General features: G+C 45.4%; 1 protein-coding gene across 2 annotated transcripts in view; it reads left to right on the top strand.

Moving 5' to 3' along the window:
* ATR (ATR checkpoint kinase) overlaps positions 1-20,992 on the top strand; it is a 566,179-nt gene extending 545,187 nt beyond the window's left edge. For both annotated transcript variants that reach the window (XM_086943714.1, XM_086943713.1), the window contains exon 47: positions 19,877-20,992. In XM_086943714.1, coding sequence (XP_086799840.1) covers positions 19,877-20,050 — 174 coding nt within the window. In that variant the 3' untranslated portion in view covers positions 20,051-20,992. The remainder of the gene's footprint in view (positions 1-19,876) is intronic.
* The last annotated feature ends 435 nt before the right edge of the window (positions 20,993-21,427 follow it).

The following is a 21,427-nucleotide window of genomic DNA, read 5'->3' as shown; positions in this document are numbered from 1 at the left end:
CTATACAAATTACTTGACTTGACTTGACTTGACTTGACAGCTCAGTGTGAGTATGACCCGGACTGGGCAGAGGAACTGGGGGATGCCAGTGGCTGGACACCTCCCCTGAACTTGGCATGCTCACTCCTCCTACTGTGGCTACGGAGGAGGGTGCAAGTTATACGGTGGCCGTCAGGACTAACCTCCTGACAGAAGTGCTTCAGCTGGCGGCTACCTCTGCGAAGCCACTGCTGCCTTTTAATGAGGCACTTTCTGACGTTTTTTTGGGCACCTGGTCCAGGCCCAACACAGGGCCTCTTGTGAGGTAATAACGTGGCCGGACACCATTGCCCCATTTTCCTCTCCCAACGCCCCATCCCTGATAGCTTGGTTGTCCAAGCCTCGGCGTCCCAGAGCGCATTGCCTACCGCACCCCCAGATAGAGAATCCAAGAGACTGGAACAATTTGGGTAGAAGATTTTTTCTTTTGCCAGTTCAGGGCTGTAGTCTGTGAACACTGCATGCCTCTTGGGCCGTTATTCCCACTCTGTGTGTGATACGGTGGCGCAAGTGCTGCCTCAGTGTCCTGAGGAGGCGCGGAGAGTGCTCTCAAATGCCATTGCTGAGGGGATAGATGCAGCCAAGTTCACAATACGATGTGGCCTTGACACCGCCAACTCGCTAGGTAGGGCGATTTCCACGACAGTGGCGCTCTGCCCCACACCTGGTTGAGGACTACAGGCTTCTCGGGGATGTCCAGAACACCCTAATGGACATGCCCTTTGATGGCATTCACCTTTTTTGGCAACAAGGCAGATAGAGCGTTGGAGGGTTTTAAGGACTCGCAGGCTAGGGCCAAGTCCTTGGACCTTTCGGCAACTCGCCCTCCTCCATCTTCTGCTTTTCTCTCCTTTCATGGGCACGGAAGGGGCACCCCAACATATTCGCTCCAGAGCCACAGGCCGCCGCAGCAACAGCAGTCTCAGCACGACTGTGGACATGGGACCCGCAGAGGCGGGTCAAGGGGCCAGCGGGCGAGTCAATCCACTTCCACCACTGCCCCAAAACCTTCCTATCCGGTCTTTCAGGACCATCAAATGCCAGTGGGTGGCAGGATTCGCCATCACCTCCCCCACTGGCACACCATCACCTCGGACAGCTGGGTTTTACAAATATAAACAAAAAAGGGGGAGATGGAGGTAGACGTTAGGTTCATTCTCCAGACTGTGTACAGTTTACAAACAGTCCGAAGGGACTACTCCCTCCCCTTTGAGACTACCCCTCCAGCCATGCCACCCCAGTACCACTGCATGTCGGGGGTTCACTTGGCACCTCTTCAACAGGAAGTCGCTGCCCTCTTGGCCAAGGGGGCCATCGAGCGTGTTCCTGCGCCAGAAGTAGGACGTGGTTGTTCTTCCCACTACTTTCTGGTGCCCAAGAAGGACAAGGGCCTGCATCCTATCTTGGACCTTAGGAACATCAATTGCTTCCTCCGGAAGGAGAAGTTCAAGATGCTAACTCTCGCTCAGGTCATGTCTGCTCTCGACCCTGGAGACTGGATGATAGCGTTGGACTTGCAGGATGCATATTTCCACATTTCCGTCCTGCCGGCCCACCGGCGTAACCTGCAGTTCACGCTAGGCCACGAGCATTTTCAATTTACCGTGCTCCCCTTTGGCCTTACCAGCGCCCCTCGGGTGTTCACGAAAATGATGGCGGTGGTCGCAGCTCATCTGCGCAGATCAGGGTCTCCAGTTTTCCCCTATCTCAATGATTGGCTTTTGAAGGTGGGCTCGCCCCAGGCAGTCGTCTCACACCTCCAGGCTACGCCCGACCTCCTGCGTTTGCTGGGGTTCTCCATTAATGTTCCGAAGTCACACCTAATTCCCTCTCAGAAGCTCCTCTTCATCTGAGCGGTTCTGGATACGACGCAGTTTCTGGCCTATCCTCCCGAACGGTGAGTCCAGGATATCCAGGCTATGCTTCCAATCTTTCGGCCTCTATCCTCTGTTTCGGTCAGGATTACCCTGAGGCTGCTGGGCCTCATAGCCTCCTGCATCCTGTTGGTCACTCATGCCAGATGGCATATGCGGGTTCTGCAGTGGGACCTGAAGTTCCAGTGGGCGTAGCATCAGGAGAACCTGTCCAATTATGTCCAGATCTCGAAGGGCACTGCACAGCAGCTGCAGTGGTGGCTCATGAACTGACTTTGGGTTTAGGATCCCTCTCCCTTCCCCAACCGGAGAACACAGTGGTGACAGACGCGTCCCTCTTGGGATGGGGGGCCACATTTGAGAGGCGGAGATCAGAGGCCTCTGGTCTCCGGCGGAGTCCAGGCTCCATATCAGCTTTCTCGAGCTTTGGGCGCTCCAACTGGCACTGAAAGTATTCCTTCTCTCTGTCAAAGGAAAAGTGGTGCAGGTGTTCACAGACAACACCACTGCCATCTGGTAATGCAACAAACAGGGCGGGGTGGGGTCATGGACCCTATGTCAGAAGGCTCTGCGCCTCTGGACATGGCTGAAACAGCAGGGCATTTCCCTGGTGGTTCAACACCTGGCAAGTTCATTGAACGCCAGGGCGGACGAACTCAGCCGCAGGTGCATGATGGATCACGACTGGCATCTTCCCTCAGACGTGGCGCAAGGTCTCTTTCGACAGTGGGGAGAGCCTTGGTTAGATCTATTCGCCACCGAAGAGAATGTGCAATGTCAGCAATTCCGGGCGTTGGAATTTCCAAGGCGGCACTTGCTAGGCGATGCTTTTCGTCGCAAGTGGAGTTGCGGTCTATTGTATGCCTTTCCGCCTGTACCACTTCTGCCCAGAGTACTGAAGAAGATCAGGTGCGACCGGGCCCAAGTCAATCTCGTGGCGCCGGACTGGGCTCGAAGAGTTTGGTATCCCGAGCTACTCAGTATGACGATCGATCCCACGATCCGACTGCCTCTTCGGGAGGATCTTCTGTCGCAGCAGCAGGGGACGGTCCTCCACCCGAACCTGTCCAGTCTCCACCTCCATGCTTGGAGATTGAGCGGCGGCAGTTGATTCCTTTTGACTTGCCTCCTGAAGTCTGTAATGTTATTCTGGCAGCCAGGCGTCCCTCCACAAAGTCGGTATACGCATGCAGGTGGAACAAATTTGTGGCATGGTGCACATCAAAGGCTGTGGACCCTCTCTCTGCCCCTCGTTCTGAGGTTCTTCTCTTCCTTCTTTCTCTTGCCCAGCAGGGCTCTGCTCTGGGCACTATCAAGGGCTACCTTTCTGCCATTTCAGCCTTTCTAAAGCTGCCTGATCAACCATCTTTGTTCAAGTCCCCTATTGTAACTCGTTTTCTGAAAGGCATCACGCACATGTTTCCCCCTGTTCCGTTTGTGATGCCTCAGTGGGACTTGAACCTTGTTCTTACCTATCTGATGTGCACTCCCTTTGAGCCACTTCACAACTGTCCTCTCCGCCTTCTTACTCTGAAGACTGCTTTCCTGGTTGCCATCACCTCTGCCAGGAGAGTGAGTGAGCTCCAGGCTCTTTCATCCAAACCTCCTTTCGTGCCCGAATACGGAGGAACTGCCAAATGGTAAATTGTCCCGGAGTCCTCTGGTATGGTGGCTTGAGTATCTCAGGAGGGTGTTGCGTTCAGCCGCTTTCTTTACAGTGTGGTGTAAAGTTGGCCATCCTTCACTTTTATACTGATGTCGAGAAAGTCTATGGATTCTTTATCAGAGTGCTTGGTAAATTTGATGTCTTCGGATTGTGTATTGAGCCATAGTGTAAATGAGGTGAGTTCTTGTTCATCCCCTGTCCATATGATCAGGACGTCATCAATATACCTCCGCCATTCTGAGATCTTACTGAGGTATGGGTTGTGCGGCGAGAGAATGCATTGCTGTTCGTAGTCGTCCATAAACAGAATTGCCAGATCTGGGGCGAAGGCTGCCCCCATCGCAACACCTTTGCTTTGGATGTAGAAATTGTTTTGGAATACGAAAAAGTTCTTTGACATTGCGATCTCTAATAGGTCAATTATAAACTCAGTGGGTACTCCTGTAGGTTGTGGTTTTCTTTGTAGCGCTCTCCTCATAGACTGTAAAGCCTGTGCTTGAGGGATACTCATGTACAACGAGACAATGTCCATTGTAACTAGCAATTGTTTGTCCTTGTCGAAGGGTCTTTGGTCCACTAAGTTGATAACTTGCATTGTGTCTCTTCGATAAGTAGATGTTGTTTCCGCAAGTGGCTTAAGGAAAATATCGTAAAGAACAAAGGAATTTTTTAAAAGGAAGGTCCAAGGGAATATTTATAGACCCAAAACTAGTTACAGCCCCTAAACAGAACATATAACTACAAAAGAGTAACTGAGGGTCTGAGCAAAACACCCTATAGTATGCCTAAATGTGTGCTGACTTGTTACCTATATACACCCTATGTATCAAACTGGTATGCAACAGGATACTCACACAATGTGTCAGGTTACCATCAGTTAACCATCCTATACCGCCCTTTCCATCATTAGGGCCACTTCACAGAGTGGAGAGTCCTCGTTAAAACCACTTCACTAATGTCTTGCTGTGAAGTGTTTAGGGCTCACAAAATTGTTAAATAGGCAAAGATTGGTTACTAGAAGCAGTGCATAAAGAAAACTGAGTGAGAAGAGTGCTCAATTAAAATTGGAAAGTGGACGCAAAAATTACTTTATTCTATACACGTACACTTCCAACAGATAAAAACATAGTTAGTGCAAAGGGTCAGTGGGTTCAACAAATAACTACTGACTAGATGTTTAGGTCGACATGTTTCTGCAGTTTTTTATGATCCTCACAATGTATCTACTGCTTCATCAGGACCATTTAGAACTTTGCTTCTGCTTCAAAAATGTGTGTAAGTGAAAAAACTCAATAAATGAGAAGGATATCACCTGATTCGTCCTCTCAGTCCTCCTGTGTAAAAGGAAGGTGTCCAGACGCAGGAGACATCAGGTCAATGACACAACACAGACATACAAGGGTAAAGATAACAGTAAACTCATTAATACCGTAATCTCACATAAAGCTGTTCACATGTAATAGCTCATGTACAGGTCATTTCGACATTACCCAACATAGGCTTATGGGTACTCCTCCAGCTCACCTTAAGTGCGAGAGGAACGTGCTTCTCCTCACCTGGCTACAGCTCAGGTTCTAGGGGCACCGCTCTGTTAATAGAGAGATATGTGTAACAAGAAAGAAGTGCTACGCGACAGCTAAAAATACATTTACTTGACTCTATTTAAAGCATATGTGATACTGCACGCTTTTGGTATCAAAAACACAGCGAGCGAAATAACCAAACATCGATCACAAAGTGTCTTGGTCAACTGTCTTTCATGGTATAAGGGCTGCCGGTATTTACACCCCATACTAATGTCACAAAGGCCATTGACAGAGAGTGACATGTATGTGAAGTAACCATGGTCTCTTCAAGGAATTACCGGGCGGATCAATGTTAGAAATATAGTCCGTCCATTTTAAAGCAGAGTGAAAGCCTCCACAGCTGCATATAAGCAAATACAGATACGCTTTATCTGGTTAGGTTTACTGGATAAGTCTAGCGAGTCAATACAAGCCCCTTTGCACTTAATTAGAGTGCGTGAAGCATTGACTACCCGTTTTGTATCATGGACGCTTAACGCGTTGTTCGTGCATCAACTCGCCCGAAATATACATTCTAGTCAGAAAGGGAGAAATATATATCGGGCTCAGCAATACAAAGACAACATTCACACAAGCGATTCTAAGGGTTAAAATCAAAAAACACAACAGGGACATCCTCATAGTACCCACCTATCCGTCGGTACTCCACGCTGCCATCTGGGCTGTTTGGGGAGGTACCGAGACGGTGCTGGCGGCCATATTTGTTTATCGATACTGCGGTCTGATTGGTCTGACACTGGGTCAAAGGGAGAACCGCAAGCGGTCATGGGAATTGTGGTCCCAGACTCTAAGGAATGACAGCATGTGTATAGTTGTCCACTGGGGGCTACTTAGCCATCGCCTCTCCGGAAGCGCGCAGCGATTGCGCGCAGCCTCATTGCAGCCGAAGACCAGCCAAAGAGCTGCCCGTCTGCGCCCGTCCGCGACAGGACGCGGCAACGGGGCAATACACTTACAACATGCCACCTTTACAAGCGGATAATCATATCAGGTATGAGGCCACTTTTCTGAAAACCTTAAACCAACAAACATCTCTGTGTCATTCAGAGGAAAGTAGACCCTGCTTTGTAGGACCGTTTTCTTGCAAAAAATGTCATTATTCCTCAATGCCTTTTGCTGAACCCCATAAACTCTGCAAGTCACCTCACGATTTACACTGTATCCTATTCAATGCTCGATCAATGCCCAAACATCAAATTGAGATCTGGGATCTGATACATTCTTTGACTCCTGATCTCTGTTTCATCACTGAAACTTGGCTAAAACCCCACACGGTATCTGCCATTGCATTGGGAGTACCTCTAGGATACAAACTACATCACTCTGATCGTCCTGACAAAACAGGTGGCGGCATCGCCATAATCTATAAAGAGTTCCTCAAGCTAGATATTCTAGACACACATTGTTGCAAAGATATGGAAACCATGGTTTTCAGAATCATTTTCCCAAACAGAAAAACCAGTAAAGGCGTACTTATCTATAGACCTCCTCCTCCTTGTCCCAATTTTTCTACATCTCTTTTAGAGATGCTTGGGCCCCACATACGGGCCAATGAGGACTTTCTCCTTCTTGGAGACTTTAACATTCATACGGACCAACCTGACTCCATAGGCGCTAAAAGTCTGACTACCGATATGAACATCATCGGTCTGACACAAAAAAATCAGGATCCCACCCATGAAGGTGGACACTGTATTGACCTGATATACACCAACTTTGACAACATACTGTGTCATAAACCTATCCAACTCAATTGGTCAGACCATTTCTTACTACAATTTACAATTTTTAAAGCCAATGTAGGTCCCCACAAGAAACCCCTACCCCCCGCTATGCGCAGACAGTGGCATAAACTCACACTGGAGACGCTACAAAAGGCTTGGGAAAAACCCGAGATTAGAGACAATGAAGACGTAGTATACAAGCTAACTATGTTTCAACAATCTCTTACAACTGCCATTGATAAAATTGCTCCCATGAAAACATTTAAACAACTTCCTGTAGTTAAGCAGGAGAAATGGTACACTGAGGCCCTCAGGAAAGAGAAACAAGAGTGCAGGAGGATAGAAAAAAGGTGGAGGAAATTACACTCCGAGGAGAATGAAAAGGCACACCGTGCAGCACAAAATAACTATTACAAACATATTAAAGCTGCCCGTAAAAACACTATCGCTCTACAACTATTAGAAGCAGGCAATTCTCCTAAAGAATTGTATAGGATTTTGGAAACTTTCACCAAACCCATGGCCTGCATAAGTCCAGATGACTTCTCACAAAACCTATGTGAAGAGGTCTCACTATACTTCGAAAACAAAATAGAGGCAATCTATGAAAAAATTCTGGCATCCCAACCTAATAGTGATACCATGAACATCTCCTCCCCTAACAACAATACCAACCTCACACTAACCACATTCCCTCCTGTCAACAACGAAGAGCTCCATACAATTATGTCCCAAGTAAAATCTGGCTCACCGAATGATCTCATTCCCGCTAAAACCCTGGCTTCTCTCCGCACCTTGCTAGCCCCCCACATTCAGGATGTAATAAATCAGTCTTTGAAAGAGGGAAAAGTACCAGCTGAGTGGAAAAATGCAGTGGTGAACCCCATCCGCAAGAATGCGGCACTCCCGTGGACAGAGCTTTCCAACCTCCGTCCCATCTCCCTCCTGCCCTACTACAGCAAGATGGCCGAGAAACATGTCAATGCACACCTGTCTAGTTACATCGAGGCAGCGGACGGCCTAGACCACTCGCAATCTGGTTTCAGGCCTAACCATAGCACCGAATCTGCTCTCCTCTCAGTGACAGATAACATCAGAACGTCACTCGATAGGGGGAGCTCAGTGATTCTGGTGCTATTGGATTTGTCCGCTGCCTTCGACACGGTGTCGCATGAAATTCTCCTCGACCGTCTAAAGGCAGTGGGAGTAAAAGGGACCGCTCTTGCATGGCTTAAAAGCTTTCTTGAGGACAGACAACAAGGGGTCAAATTAGGCTCCCACAAATCTGTCTGCAGGAAGCTTACCAAGGGTGTGCCACAGGGCTCATGCCTGAGCCCCACGTTATTTAACGTATATGTGGCCCCCTTGGCAGAGATTATAAGATCTTACGGGTTCTCTCCAATCTCCTACGCTGACGACACTCAGCTGCTGTTTCCCTTTCAGACCATCACTCCTGCTGTCATGAAATCCTTTCAAGATGGCATGAGAGCAGTGGCGGGTTGGATGGCCCAGAATTTCCTCCAGTGCAACGTGTCCAAAACAGAGGTCATGTTGTTTGGAGGGGCCACTCTGCTCTGGTCACCAGATTGGTGGCCACTTGAGCTAGGACCTGTCCCAGCGCCTAAAACCACCATCAAAAATTTGGGAGTACGCCTAGACCAAGCCCTGATTATGAAAGATCACGTTAGTCAGGTCACGGGAACATGTTTCCGCACAATTGGTCTTCTACGGCGGATCTTCCCCTACCTACCCAACATCTATAGGAAAACGCTGGTACAGGCACTTATCCTTGGACGAGTGGACTATTGCAATAGCCTTCTCATCTCCGCCAACCAGGAACAACTACGCAGACTGCAGGTGGTGCAGAATACTGCGGCAAGACTCATCCTGAATGCCCCTCCCCGCACTCCTTCCCGCCCTCTTCTTTTCCATCTCCATTGGCTTCCAGTGCAACAGCGTATAAACTTCAAAATCTGCTGCATTATACATAAGTGCATATATGGATTTGGCCCCAAATATCTTAGAGGAATCTTTTTCCCGTACTCTCCTGGACGGGCTCTACGCTCCAGCAACACCATGCTGCTGCATGTTCCTAAAGTCTCCAGAGCTAGACAGGGGGGGCGTGCACCCTCCTACAAAGGTCCCTTGCTGTGGAATTCTCTTCCACCACAGTTGAGGCTGATTCCCAATCTGTTTTCTTTTAGAAAAAAATTAAAAACTCATCTGTTCTCACAGTAATAACTAGGCCACTCTCTCTGTTTTCCTTTTTACTCCAGTCCGCCCAATTCTTGCAAGCTAAGCGCAGAGATACCCCTTCGGGGCTGATTCAGGCGCGATACAAGAATCTAAATAAATAAATAAATAAATAGCGATCGCGTAATTCACAGACTACGCCCTCCGTAAGGTAACTGGGGCATGTAGTCGCGTTTGCGCCCGTATCGTATATGATATTAATGCAGCACCTGTGGAACCTGCTCATCTGCACAAATACAGGAATAACAAAAATAGGTCTTAGTTTCAAGTGTATAAAATTTGTCTCCGAGCCTGTCACTGACATGACAATTAATCCTGGGCTGTTTATCATGGTGTTTTATTCTCGGTTATGAGCAGAACAGAGTAGCGCATATTGTACAGGACTTCAAAGCGCATAGTGAGTGAGCAGTGATTTGTTATAAAGAATATACAATATATAAACACCTTCAGGTTGTATTCGCTCTGTAGTTCTGCCAACATTTCACAGAAAAATAAACAAGAGGTTATTCTCCAAGGTTTTGGCATTGCAGTTTATAGGTTGTCTCTAAGTAATGTACCTAAGGTAGAATAGCAGGGGTGTATATAAAGACAGAGTGCTGCTGTTTGCCCAAGCAAACCTGTTAATTTAGAATGCAGTAATATCCATCATACTCCGAGTAGCAACACGCCTCTTTAGGATACATTCCTTAGGCCACATCCTTACCCGGGCCTCCTGTTCCCCTGATGACATTTCTAAACCTATGTTTGGTGGCATGCCAAGACTACACAATTGCTCACTACCGCTCCTGTGGATAGAAGTAATAAGGGTGGGCAACCTCTGTCCAGACATTCAGAGACAACTGAATTGCCACACGTACGTAGGCAAGCTCAAACGACGAAACGATCCAAACACAACTTTTTTATGACGCTCCCTTGCGGCCACAGCATGAAAGATTTCTGATTGGCCGAGGCCAATCGAGCCACCGAGCAGCATCCAGCGCCTGCACCTCGTGAGCCGTCCTAATAAGCAGTGCGAGTCGGGCGGCTCACTCTGACTTGAGCAGCGACGGTGGCGGTGCGCAGGTAGGGACATGCTCATAGCGGTCCGTGTTTCTTTGTCAAAACCGGGGTCAGACTTAACTTTTATGTGTATGAGCGCGGTTCATGTGTTCCTGGTGGCATTTTTGAGTTTGACTTAACTGTAGTATGCAATAGCACGGTACATGTTTTCCACGCGGCCCATCTAAATCTGTGATGAGTCATTTGCATTGGGCTTATGTACATTATCATCCCAAGTACCAACTGCCATTTATTTACATTTATATTTATTTTTGATTTCTGGGCCACATATGAGATATCTAATACCACATCGATTGCGCCAAGCGCGATTTGAATGGCCTCAAATATAGTTCAATACAATGGCGATCGCATGCTGACACTTGTGCAATAATCACCCCCAGACACTTATCAACCAATTAACGTACATGGAGTCCGGGCCGCATTCGACTCTAAGCAGACTAATGTGCGCTAGAAGCGCTAACGCTAATTGTATATTGTTTCAATAACAGCAGCCAGTGTGCCATTTTTGGGTTCGCGACCCTAATGATCTAGGCATAGAGTATTACACACCAAGTGGGCACTTTGAGTTTGTAAGTCACCTTTCACCCAGAGAATAGTACACCGATGTCCAGTTAATACAACGATGGCTAAACACCACGTTAGAAGCAGAACGCAAGAATTCCTAGCTTTCCTATTAGGTCAACTAATCCTATACTCGGGCACTTGTTATTCCTCTAAGAAAATGTATACTTCCGCCAGCGTGACAGAACCCTGCGAATTTGTGGTAATCTATTTGCCGCTCTTTACCGTCTTCTCCCTTAGAATCACCCACGGGGTCTGACTTTCCTAGCGACCCGATACGGCAGATTGATAACGCCGCCCATGGGATTAGATTATCGGACTTTATGCATATTAACCAGGAGATTGATACCCGGTTTCGCCCAGATACCACCCTAGTAAGTCTCCCATACCTTAAACCGCTTCATACATAGCACAACCCAGACATGTCCTAGATCCTAACCAAGGGACCTCTTTACATCCGTACAGATCAACCAAGCAACAGAGGAACTTTTGAAAGGTCCCAGACAGACGTTCACTTGGAGGCCGCTCATGAAGTAGGTATCAGTCATCTTGATACCCCTCAACAAAATATCTGTTCACCATAGACCATTAGACTAATTCACTGAACACATGGTATTGATTTTAGGTGCTCCCACACTACAATGTCCTGATGAAGACCCCAGAATGAGGCGTGAATAACCCTTATATCCAGCGGGGTCAAAAAGTAAACCACACTACTGTCTCGCATCATAGGATCAAAATAAATTGAGAAACCTATCCTATGTGTGAAGAGATCTAGGGAACTACGGATCTTATTAGACTGTAAAGGTCTTCTTCAAATTGTATTGTGATTGTGTTATTGTCACACCACCTTTACCCAGTCCCCACTTACCTCATCACTCCCATCTTACCCAAATACCCTTCTCTTCTTCCTCACTGAGAGCACGTTCAAATTTTAATGCGATACAGATGACTTTGATTGATAAGAGTTATTCATGTATTTTCGATTTTCTGAACCGGATGTTTTGAATTATACATTTGGAGCTACGAAATTGGTTTTGAGTCTCCATAACTTCATGCTTATTAAATATGAATTGTGAAATAGTATTGTGGTTAATATTTGAATTTTGGGATTTTGAAATTGCCTTTTGAATTTTCAAGTAAGTCCTTTCATTTGAAGTTATTAAACACTGACCCTATCCAACGTACCTGACAAATAAGTGCTGGTGCCAGCACCGGAAACCACTGGCTCAAATTAAGCATTGCCTATGTGAGATCTATCAGTTTTGTTGAAGTGTTTTTTAGATATGTTGTACAGCAGCGTGGCTGCAGTGCAGCATGGCTGAAAGTAACATTAAAAAAACAATGTAATGCTGGCAGTGTGTTTGCACTGTTGCTTGGCAACAATCTATTGTATCTTTAAAAAACGGGGTGCCCTATAATAACCATCGGTTGAGTTCATCATCACTCTTCTTAGCTGCCTTCTAATTGGGCAGCACTTGCCAGACGTCACTTCCTTTTCTTTTTGTGGCGCATGGACCAAGCACAGATTGATTCATCCTAATTAATATCCATCTGCTGATTGTGCTGTGATTCAGGTACTATTTCTTTCACTGCCTCCACCTGGCTCGATCTCTTTTATCCCCAACATGTAAGATATATGTTGCTCCCTCCTCCACTAGCCCTTCCTGATCTAAAACACATTTATTATTAAACTCTGCAGCGTTGTACATACTAACAAGTCCAACTGTTTTAAAGAGCAGAGTCTTCCATTGTATCAATTTTTATGTTTTTTGGTAGCTTTATGCTTTTGTAGTTTTTATAGGTGCTAATATGTCAAGAAGCATTGGAATTTAATTTCCAAAAATAATAAAGATCTCTTATGGTAGTATTTATGTGACAAAGATTCAGGATTTAGAGACATACATTTTATTTTGGTGGAGGTAGTATCACACCTATTAGCTGACTGACTCTCAACTAACAGAGTGATTGCGGTAAGCTCATACCAATAAAAGTGCAGACAGTCTATGATCTGAAAATATGGGACGTCAGAGAAGACCATATCGACCATGTGACTAGTGAATGGTTTGAGCTTACCAAGCTAATGCCTCATTACTTTTGCACTTTATCTGTTGTATTTTATCTCTAGAGCGGCCCTTGGTATCTGTTTTTAATGATAAGTTTTATCTTTATCTGTTTGTATATATAGCCCTAGTCAAACTCATTTGGTCCAATTGGGCATTTTAAAATGTTTTATATGTTTGCTTTTATGGCTTTTAGTTGCCGAATAAGCTATCTTTGACCTTGACCTTGGGTTGGTTGTCTTTTGTTAAAGCCCAAATTGTCAGTTTCTTCTTTAGTGCTTTGAGCAAATCCGCTGGTTTTATCTACAGCCTAAATGTTCTAGTCTCATAGAATGAGGACACGCTTGTTGAGATAGTTGAGTTCAAAGAAGACTGCCAGGAAGGAATGGATACATTTTTTGGTGGGTTGGTGGGGCTTGTAATTAAGGATGCACAAGAAGGTAGAGCCGTTATTATATTTTATTAAATTGGTGTTCAAAGTATACACAAAAGGAAGTCATTAACATGGCTTACATTTTATTGAGTTAAAAAAACAGCAAATTCCCCAGATTTACACTCTGTTCAGAGGTCTGTAATGTAAGGTCCTGAGGTGGTGATATACAATGAGGTTTTGTTATACTATATTTTAGCTGTAACCAGGAAGTGGAGGTTTCAGGCATATGAGCTGCAGATTGCACACTGTGCATAGATCGCCACCTAGTGTTGGGCCCGGATGTTTGCAGTTTGTTTATGTCCTGAAAAGTTCTTTGGAAGTCACGAGATAGGTGACTCCTCGTCAGGACCATACTGCGCATGGGCATCGGCTCCATCCCCAGATTGTTTTTTCCGCCATCTGGCTCGGATGTGTTTCCTGCGCTCCAGTTTGGAACCGATTTCCTTCGGCGCGCAATCCTCACCCAGTTCGAAGGTATTGTTTCGATCGCGCTACATCAACGCGATTTTCTACCACTTCGAAGTCTTCAATTCCGGTCGTCGACGAAGGCCTTCGGGCCTACCTAGGCCTTGCTTTCTGGCTCATGAAAAGAACGCCATTCAAGAAGTGTCCTCAGTGTGGGTGGAAGTTTACCCACACCGACCTACATGAGGTGTGCAACCTTTGTCTCTCACCGGAGCACGAGGCCAAAGACTGTAAGGCGTGTGCCTCATTCCGCTCCAAGAAAACCATTCGGGACCGACAAGCTCAGAGAACTATGGCTCGATCGTCAACTTCGATCCCCGCCGACATCTTCAAAGAGGGCGTCGACGTGCCAGAACACCAGCACGCCAAAGAGAGTATCGGATCCTCAGATGCCGAAGTCTCCGTCGTTGAGGACATCACTCCAGCTCAACGGTTCGTAAGTAATACCGTCGACCCCCAACCCTTCCTCGACACCCTCAAAAAAGGCTTCGGTCACACCCTCACCTTCGGGCCCGGGTGCACACCGAGACACTGCTTCCCACGCCCCGCCTTCGGGCCCGGCAAAGAAGCCCAGTAAGCCTTCAGGCGGCTTGGGCTCGAGCCAGCCTATTCCCGGTGCCAGCAATATACCGACACCGAAAAAGAAGCCATCTTCCTCTACTACCCCGACCGTTGCTCTGACACCTAAGCACACGGCGCCGAAGACTGGCAGCCAGTTGAGGCGCCAACACCTCCTCCCCCTCCAAAGAAGGACATTGCAACCTCTCCATTAAGGGTCCCTTCTCCACCACCTCCCCATATTGTTCCTCCTCCACCTCCTCCACCACATCATTTACCTACACCATGTACTAATCCAGATGATGATGCAGACACAGATTCTGACGATATAGGTGGGGGTGCACATGACCCAGCAGGCACCAATAGTCCCCCTCAGTCACCTAATCCATGGGATGATTACAACACCCCTGATGTACCTTACGTCCCACAAGATAATGTATACCCTTCCAGACCTTCCCCACCAGAGGACACTATAGGGTTTAATCTACTAGTCCAAAGAGCTGCACAATATCATGGGGTGAACTTACACACTGATGCAGTGGAGGAAGATTTCCTATTAGACACTTTTGATAACACACAAAGGTCTACTGCCATTTTACCAATTCTTAAGGGTGTCATCAAGCACTCAACAGAGGTTTTTAAGGATCCTGTCAGGGCTAGGGTCCTCAATCCTCGCATTGAGAAAAAATATAGAGCTGCTCCTACAGATCCAGTTTATATTAAAGGTCCAGCACAATTAGATTCTCTAGTAGTGTCTAATGCACGTAAACGTGCTAATTCCCAGACATCAGGTGAGGCCTCACCACCAGACAAAGAATCTAAGCACCTTGACGCCTCCGGCAAGTGAACAGCGGCACAAGCAGCTAACATCTGGCGCATTGCCAACACCCAAGCATTGATGGCAAGATAGGACAGGGCACATTACGACGAACTAGAGTCCATAATGCAGCACCTACCAGACAAATACAAAAACAGGGCTAATGAGCTTATACAGGAAGGTAAAAATAACACTAATACTTCCATCCGTTGTGCCCTAGACGCTGCATATACTGTCTCAAGGGCAATCAATACCAGCACCCTACTACGTAGACATGCCTGGCTACGTATTTCAGGTTTTAAACCTGAGGTACAAAACGCCATCCTTAATCAGCCATTTGATGAGACACATTTAATTGGCCCAAATGTTGACGTGTCTTTAGAGAAAATGAAAAAAGACACTGATACAGCAAAATCTATGGGAGCCTTGCAGCAGCAAGCTCCCAGACGTTCCTTTCGTCGCTCATCATACAGAGGCAACAAAAGAGGCTACTCCTCAGAAAGTCCCTCCAGTTCCTACAAAACCCCTGGTCAATCCACATTCACTAAGGGCTACCAGAGAGGGGGTTACAGGGGTACCAACAATAAAGGCAGAGGCAAAAACAACAACTCAGGCTCTGCCTCTACCCCTACCCAATGACTTTCCTCCCCTTCCCCCTCATCATTCCACTCCTGTGGGGGGAAGACTTCAACAATTCCTGCCTGCCTGGATCAACATCACATCAGACAGGTGGGTGCGACACATTATTCAGTCAGGTTACTGTCTAGAACCAACATCTACCCCCCAAACATACCAACCAAACCGCATCCAATGTCACAAGAACATCTATCACTTTTAAAGCAAGAAGTAGAATCCCTGCTAGAAAAAAGTGCAATAGAACCTGTTCCTCTGCACCAACAAAACAAGGGGGTTTACTCTCTATATCTTCTGATTCCAAAGAAGGACGGCTCTCTAAGGCTTATTTTAGACCTCAGACGGCTAAATATATCCATACAGTCAGACCATTTTCACATGGTCACACTCCGACAAGTCCTTCCGCTCCTGCTGCAAAACGACTTCCTGGCTACTCTAGATCTCAAGGACGCATACTCCCACATTCCCATTCACAAGGCTCACAGGAAATATCTCAGATTTGTAATAGACGGGCAGCACTATCAATTCAAAGTACTTCCATTCGGAGTTACAACAGCACCAAGAGTATTCACCAAGTGCTTAGCAGTAGTGGCAGCGCATTTACGAAGACAACACATCCATGTCTTCCCGTACCTCGACGACTGGCTCATAAAAGCCAGCTCATACAATCAATGCGTGGAACACACTCATACCATCATCCAACTGCTCCACAACTTGGGGTTTACAATAAACCTCACCAAGTCTCATCTACAGCCATCCAACGTACAACAGTACCACAATAAACACCTCAACAGCGCTAGCTTATCCGACTCCAGCAAGGATAGCCAGCATGCAAACTCTTTTAACAAAGTTTCAGCTACAACACTCCCTCCCAGCAAGAGTGTTCATGCAACTCATAGGGATGATGGCCACTTGCATCTTCATAGTACCCCATGCAGACTTCAGATGAGTCCTCTCCAAGAATGCTTATCACGTCAATGGAATAAGGCTCAAGGTCACTAAACAGACCTTGTGTTGGTAGACGGTCGGACTCATCGCTCTCTGCAGTGGTGGAACACCAAAAACCTTTACAAGGGACGAACGCTCCTAGAGCCAGTTCCCCAGATAATCTTGACTACGGACGCATCGCTCTCTGGCTGGGGGGCCCACCTACTGCAACACACCATGCAAGGCAGGTGGACACCGCAACAAAAATTACTCCACATCAATCATCTGGAGTTACTAGACATATTCGTAATACTAAAAGCTTTCCAGAAGCAAGTAGCAAACAAAACCGTGTTAGTCCGCACAGACAACATGACAGCAATGTACTACATACAGAAGCAGGGAGGCACACACTCCCTGCAACTCTCTCAACTAGCACAGGACATATGGAGGTGGGCTATACCTCAAAATATATTCCTCCTAGCCCAGCATGTTCCAGGAGTACAAAATACTATAGCGGATCTGTTAAGTCGTCAAACACAACAGACCCACGAGTGGGAACTTCATATGCAAGTTCTTCAACCATTCTTTCAGATGTGGGGACAACCTCAAATAGACTTATTTGCCACCCATGAAAACGCAAAATGCCCAAGCTTCGCCACCAGATATCCACACCCACTGTCAAAAGGCAATGCGATATGGATGAATTGGTCAAACACATTTGCTTACGCTTTTCCACCTCTACCACTCATGCCACTAGTAGAACGCAAACTACTGCAGCATTCTCGGACCCTCATCCTAGTTGCTCCAACGTGGGCCTGACAACCGTGGTACACCACACTGCTACAACTGTCTGTGGTACCGCACCAAAAACTGCACCTGTCTCCACACCTCTTAACACATACTGTCGAGAGAACAGACACCCAGACCCAGCTCAGCTCAACCTTGCGATCTGGCTCCTGAAGTCCTAGAATTTGGATATCTGAACCTTCCTCCAGACTGCATGAATGTCATTAAAGAAGCTAGACGTCCAACCACTAGGGCATGTTACGCGGCCAAGTGGAAACGATTTGTGATATATTGTCACAACAACAATATTGATCCCCTAAATGTGTCTATTCAACACATCATAGGATACTTACTGCATCTCCAAAGATGTAACTTAGCCTATACGTCTATTAGACTACATCTTGCTGCAATAGCAGCATATCTGCAAAACAGACAACATCTATCTTTGTTCAGAGTGCCTGCCATTAAAGCCTTTATGGAAGGCCTTAAAAGTATAATCCCTCCCAGAGTAGCACCTTCGCATGTGTGGAATTTAAACATTGTTCTCACACGGTTAATGGGACCTCCCTTTGAACCTTTACACAGATGTGAATTACAATTTTTAACATGGAAAGTTGCTTTCCTAGTAGCTATTACTTCTCTGCGGAGAGTTAGTGAACTACAAGCACAAACCATCCAAGAACCCTTCTTGCAAATGCATCAAAATAATGTAGTTCTACGTACCAATCCAAAATTCCTGCTCAAAGTCATTTCTCCTTTCCATCTTAATCAATCTGTGGAACTGCCCATTTTCTTCTTGCAGCCACAGTCAGTAGCAGAAAGAGCTCTTCACACATTAGATGTCAAAAGAGCCTTGCTATACTACATAGAAAGAACTCCACCTTTTCGTAAAACAAAACAACTTTTTGTGTCTTTCTCACCACCACACAAAGGTAATCCCGTTTCAAAATCTTGGATAGCTAGATGGATTGTCAAATGCATACAGATTTGTTACCACAAAGCTAAACGTACGTTATCTGTTCCTCCTAAAGCCCACTCTACAAGAAAAATAGGGGCTTCAATGGCATTTTTTACGGAACATTCCCCTAGATGACATCTGCAGAGCAGCTACATGGGCTACACCGCACACATTCATAAAACACTATTGTGTAGATGTGCAAACAAAATAACAAGCTAATGTGGGCCAGGCTGTTCTCAAAACATTATTCCAAACTACTGCAACAGATAGGGGGTTCGCCGCTAAGAGTGGGCACTGCTATACAATCTATGCGCAGTGTGCAATCTGCAGCTCATATGCCTCGAACGGAAAATGCTACTTACCAGTATGCATCTATTCTTGGCATGTAGAGCTGCAGAGTTGCACACGCCCACCCGCCTCCCCGGCTACCCTTGTCTGTTCCAGTATTATCTTAATTAGATACAAATTACATGAGCATCCTTCCTTTTCTTGCAAAGCTCTATCATTTCCCTAATGGCGAAAAACAATCTGTGGATGGAGCCGATGCCCATGCGCAATATGGTCCTGAGGAGGAGTCACCTATCTTGTGACATCCAAAGAACTTTTCAGGACAACAACAAACTGCAAACATCCGGGCACAACACTAGGTGGCCATCTATGCACAGTATGCAACTCTGCAGCTCTCAGAACAGATGCATACTGGTGAGTAGCATTTTCCTTATGCTTCTATGGTCAGGATGGTTGTTGGAAGCACAATGGCACTTCTGAAACACACTTCCATTTGTTCTCAATTTGCCTTATTGTTAACTCTATTCTGATTGTGGAAAATGTTACTGCTAGGTCCAGTTTGAGATTTCTGTATCTCGTAAGTGTAAACTACTATTGTATGCTTTCTCATCAAATAAAGATCATTACGCTTTTTAAACAAATACATTAAATGCACTTAGTCTAGACCAGGAGATTATTTCAGTAAAAATGCAACCTAGCCTCTTTGTATGTACAAACTCTGAAGAAGTATGTATAACTGGGTCTATTACCAAAAGACAACAAAAGTGAAAGGAAATAAACCAGCGCTCTTACAATACTTACCGATTATTAGGAATACTACTGCAATGGCAAGATACATATTTGCTACCTAGAAAAATGCTAAGGAAATTAGTAAAGTAATTGTATGGATTGGTGAGGGGGGGGGGGGGGTGCCAAGCCGTAAGGGGCGTAAATTCTGTTTCATCCTTTTTTTGGGTGAAAGCAGATTTATTCTCAGTGGGTCACAGCTACTATACAGATAACCCCAACGAACATTAATAATGCACACTAAACATTTTAAAAAGTATTCATGATAAGACGACTGGAAATATTTTCAATTTGCTAATTTTATTGCTTTTCTAGGAAACGAAGTTGCTGCGAATATGATATGTTGACCTGTGAAGTGAGTTTGACTATATAGTTTAAACGTTTTTTCTTTCATTTGAAGGCCAAGACTCATGTCCAGGACATAGAACAACGTCTTCAGGGGGTGATCAAGACCAGAAATCGTGTTAAAGGACTGCCATTGTCTATTGAAGGTCACGTCCATTATCTCATACAAGAAGCCACTGATGAGAATTTGCTCTGCCAGATGTACCTTGGATGGGCCCCGTACATGTGATCATGTGTACTTGGAACAGACATTCTACTTTCTATTGGTCAGACTTTGCAGTGCCTCGACAGGTTTGCAATAGTCTTGTCGTTTTAGGCACGGAGAAGGCACACATTTTGTGTATTCTTGCCTCTAAGTACGGACTGTGCTGTCCGAGCAGTGGATGAGAAAACGGACTGCAAAAATTGTTCTAAATGAGTTAAGGAATTTTCTACTCCTCATTGTTGTAGTAGTAGTTGCCATTCAAGGGTTTGTTTTGTAAAAGGAAGCTACCCTATGCTTGAACTTTTTTGTTACTGGAGAAGAGAACGTACAGTCATATAGCACACCACATAGCCAGTCATTTTTCATAAAATCTAAATTATATATACATAGTGTTTACATTTGTAACTTTGTTCTTTTTGGACAAATGATATATAGTTGATCTTACGACCAATGAGCATGTTATAGACTTAACTTCATTTAAGCTATTGTAAGAATGTAAATAATAGAATCTAAAAGTGACCTCTCCCAACTTTGCAAATATCAAATGAAGGATATCAAATGCTGCTATTTTCCATTGGACCTAGCAATTTTGGGTTATCATGCAGTAGATACTGAGCATGAAGAGTGTGAATAAGTGAAAATCGAATCAAGCTCCCACTCTTTAAGGAAGACACAACTGTAGAAGAACGAGGGTCGTGTCCCTCAGAATATTGATGCACTTTTACATAACCAAGTATGCCTTGATATCATTCTCTCAGAAGATATTGTCCTAATGGGAGAGCATATAAATATATTTTTGTAAATGTTTTCTACACCATGATAATTTAAGGACAACATAGTCATTTTCCAAGGAGATAATGTTATCCACTAAAAAGCACTTCAAACAGTTTTTCAAGATTTCTGTTTTTGTTAAATATTCATTATTTGTATTTCTTAATAAATCGTCAGTCTGATGTGTTATGTGGCTAGGGTTTCATGTCGTGCTTCCTTAAGTATGAAGGAGTCTCTGGATATCTCAAAACCAGTAAACAATTATTGAATTATGTTAGCAATGCAGGAATACACGTTTTAGCTTGAGTCCAAGTATTTTGTGAAGGAATGCAATATTGTGTCTTTATCTCCTCACAGAAGAAATACTGGCCCACATTTACCATTGTGGGCTTTAGTTTAGGAGCTGACTCCTCTACTGTGCATGATTCATGCCATCGTACTTTCTCATCGCTTCTTCTTCTATGAATACCCTCTGCTATTGACACTTTCACTGGCACAAGAGAGAGACTTCAAATGTTTCCACAGCGTGGATGCAGAGGGGAGTCCCAAATATACGTAGATAGCAATATTCCATGTTTGACCATCATCACGCATGATTGACCTTCCTTCACTGTGCCATTAGAAGGAGGG

This window comes from Lissotriton vulgaris, chromosome 11 (genome assembly GCF_964263255.1).
Source record: "Lissotriton vulgaris chromosome 11, aLisVul1.2, whole genome shotgun sequence".
In the NCBI taxonomy this organism is placed as follows: domain Eukaryota; kingdom Metazoa; phylum Chordata; class Amphibia; order Caudata; family Salamandridae; genus Lissotriton; species Lissotriton vulgaris.
The sequence above is the reverse complement of the archived record's forward strand: the minus strand, read 5'-3'. Positions and strand labels throughout refer to the sequence as shown.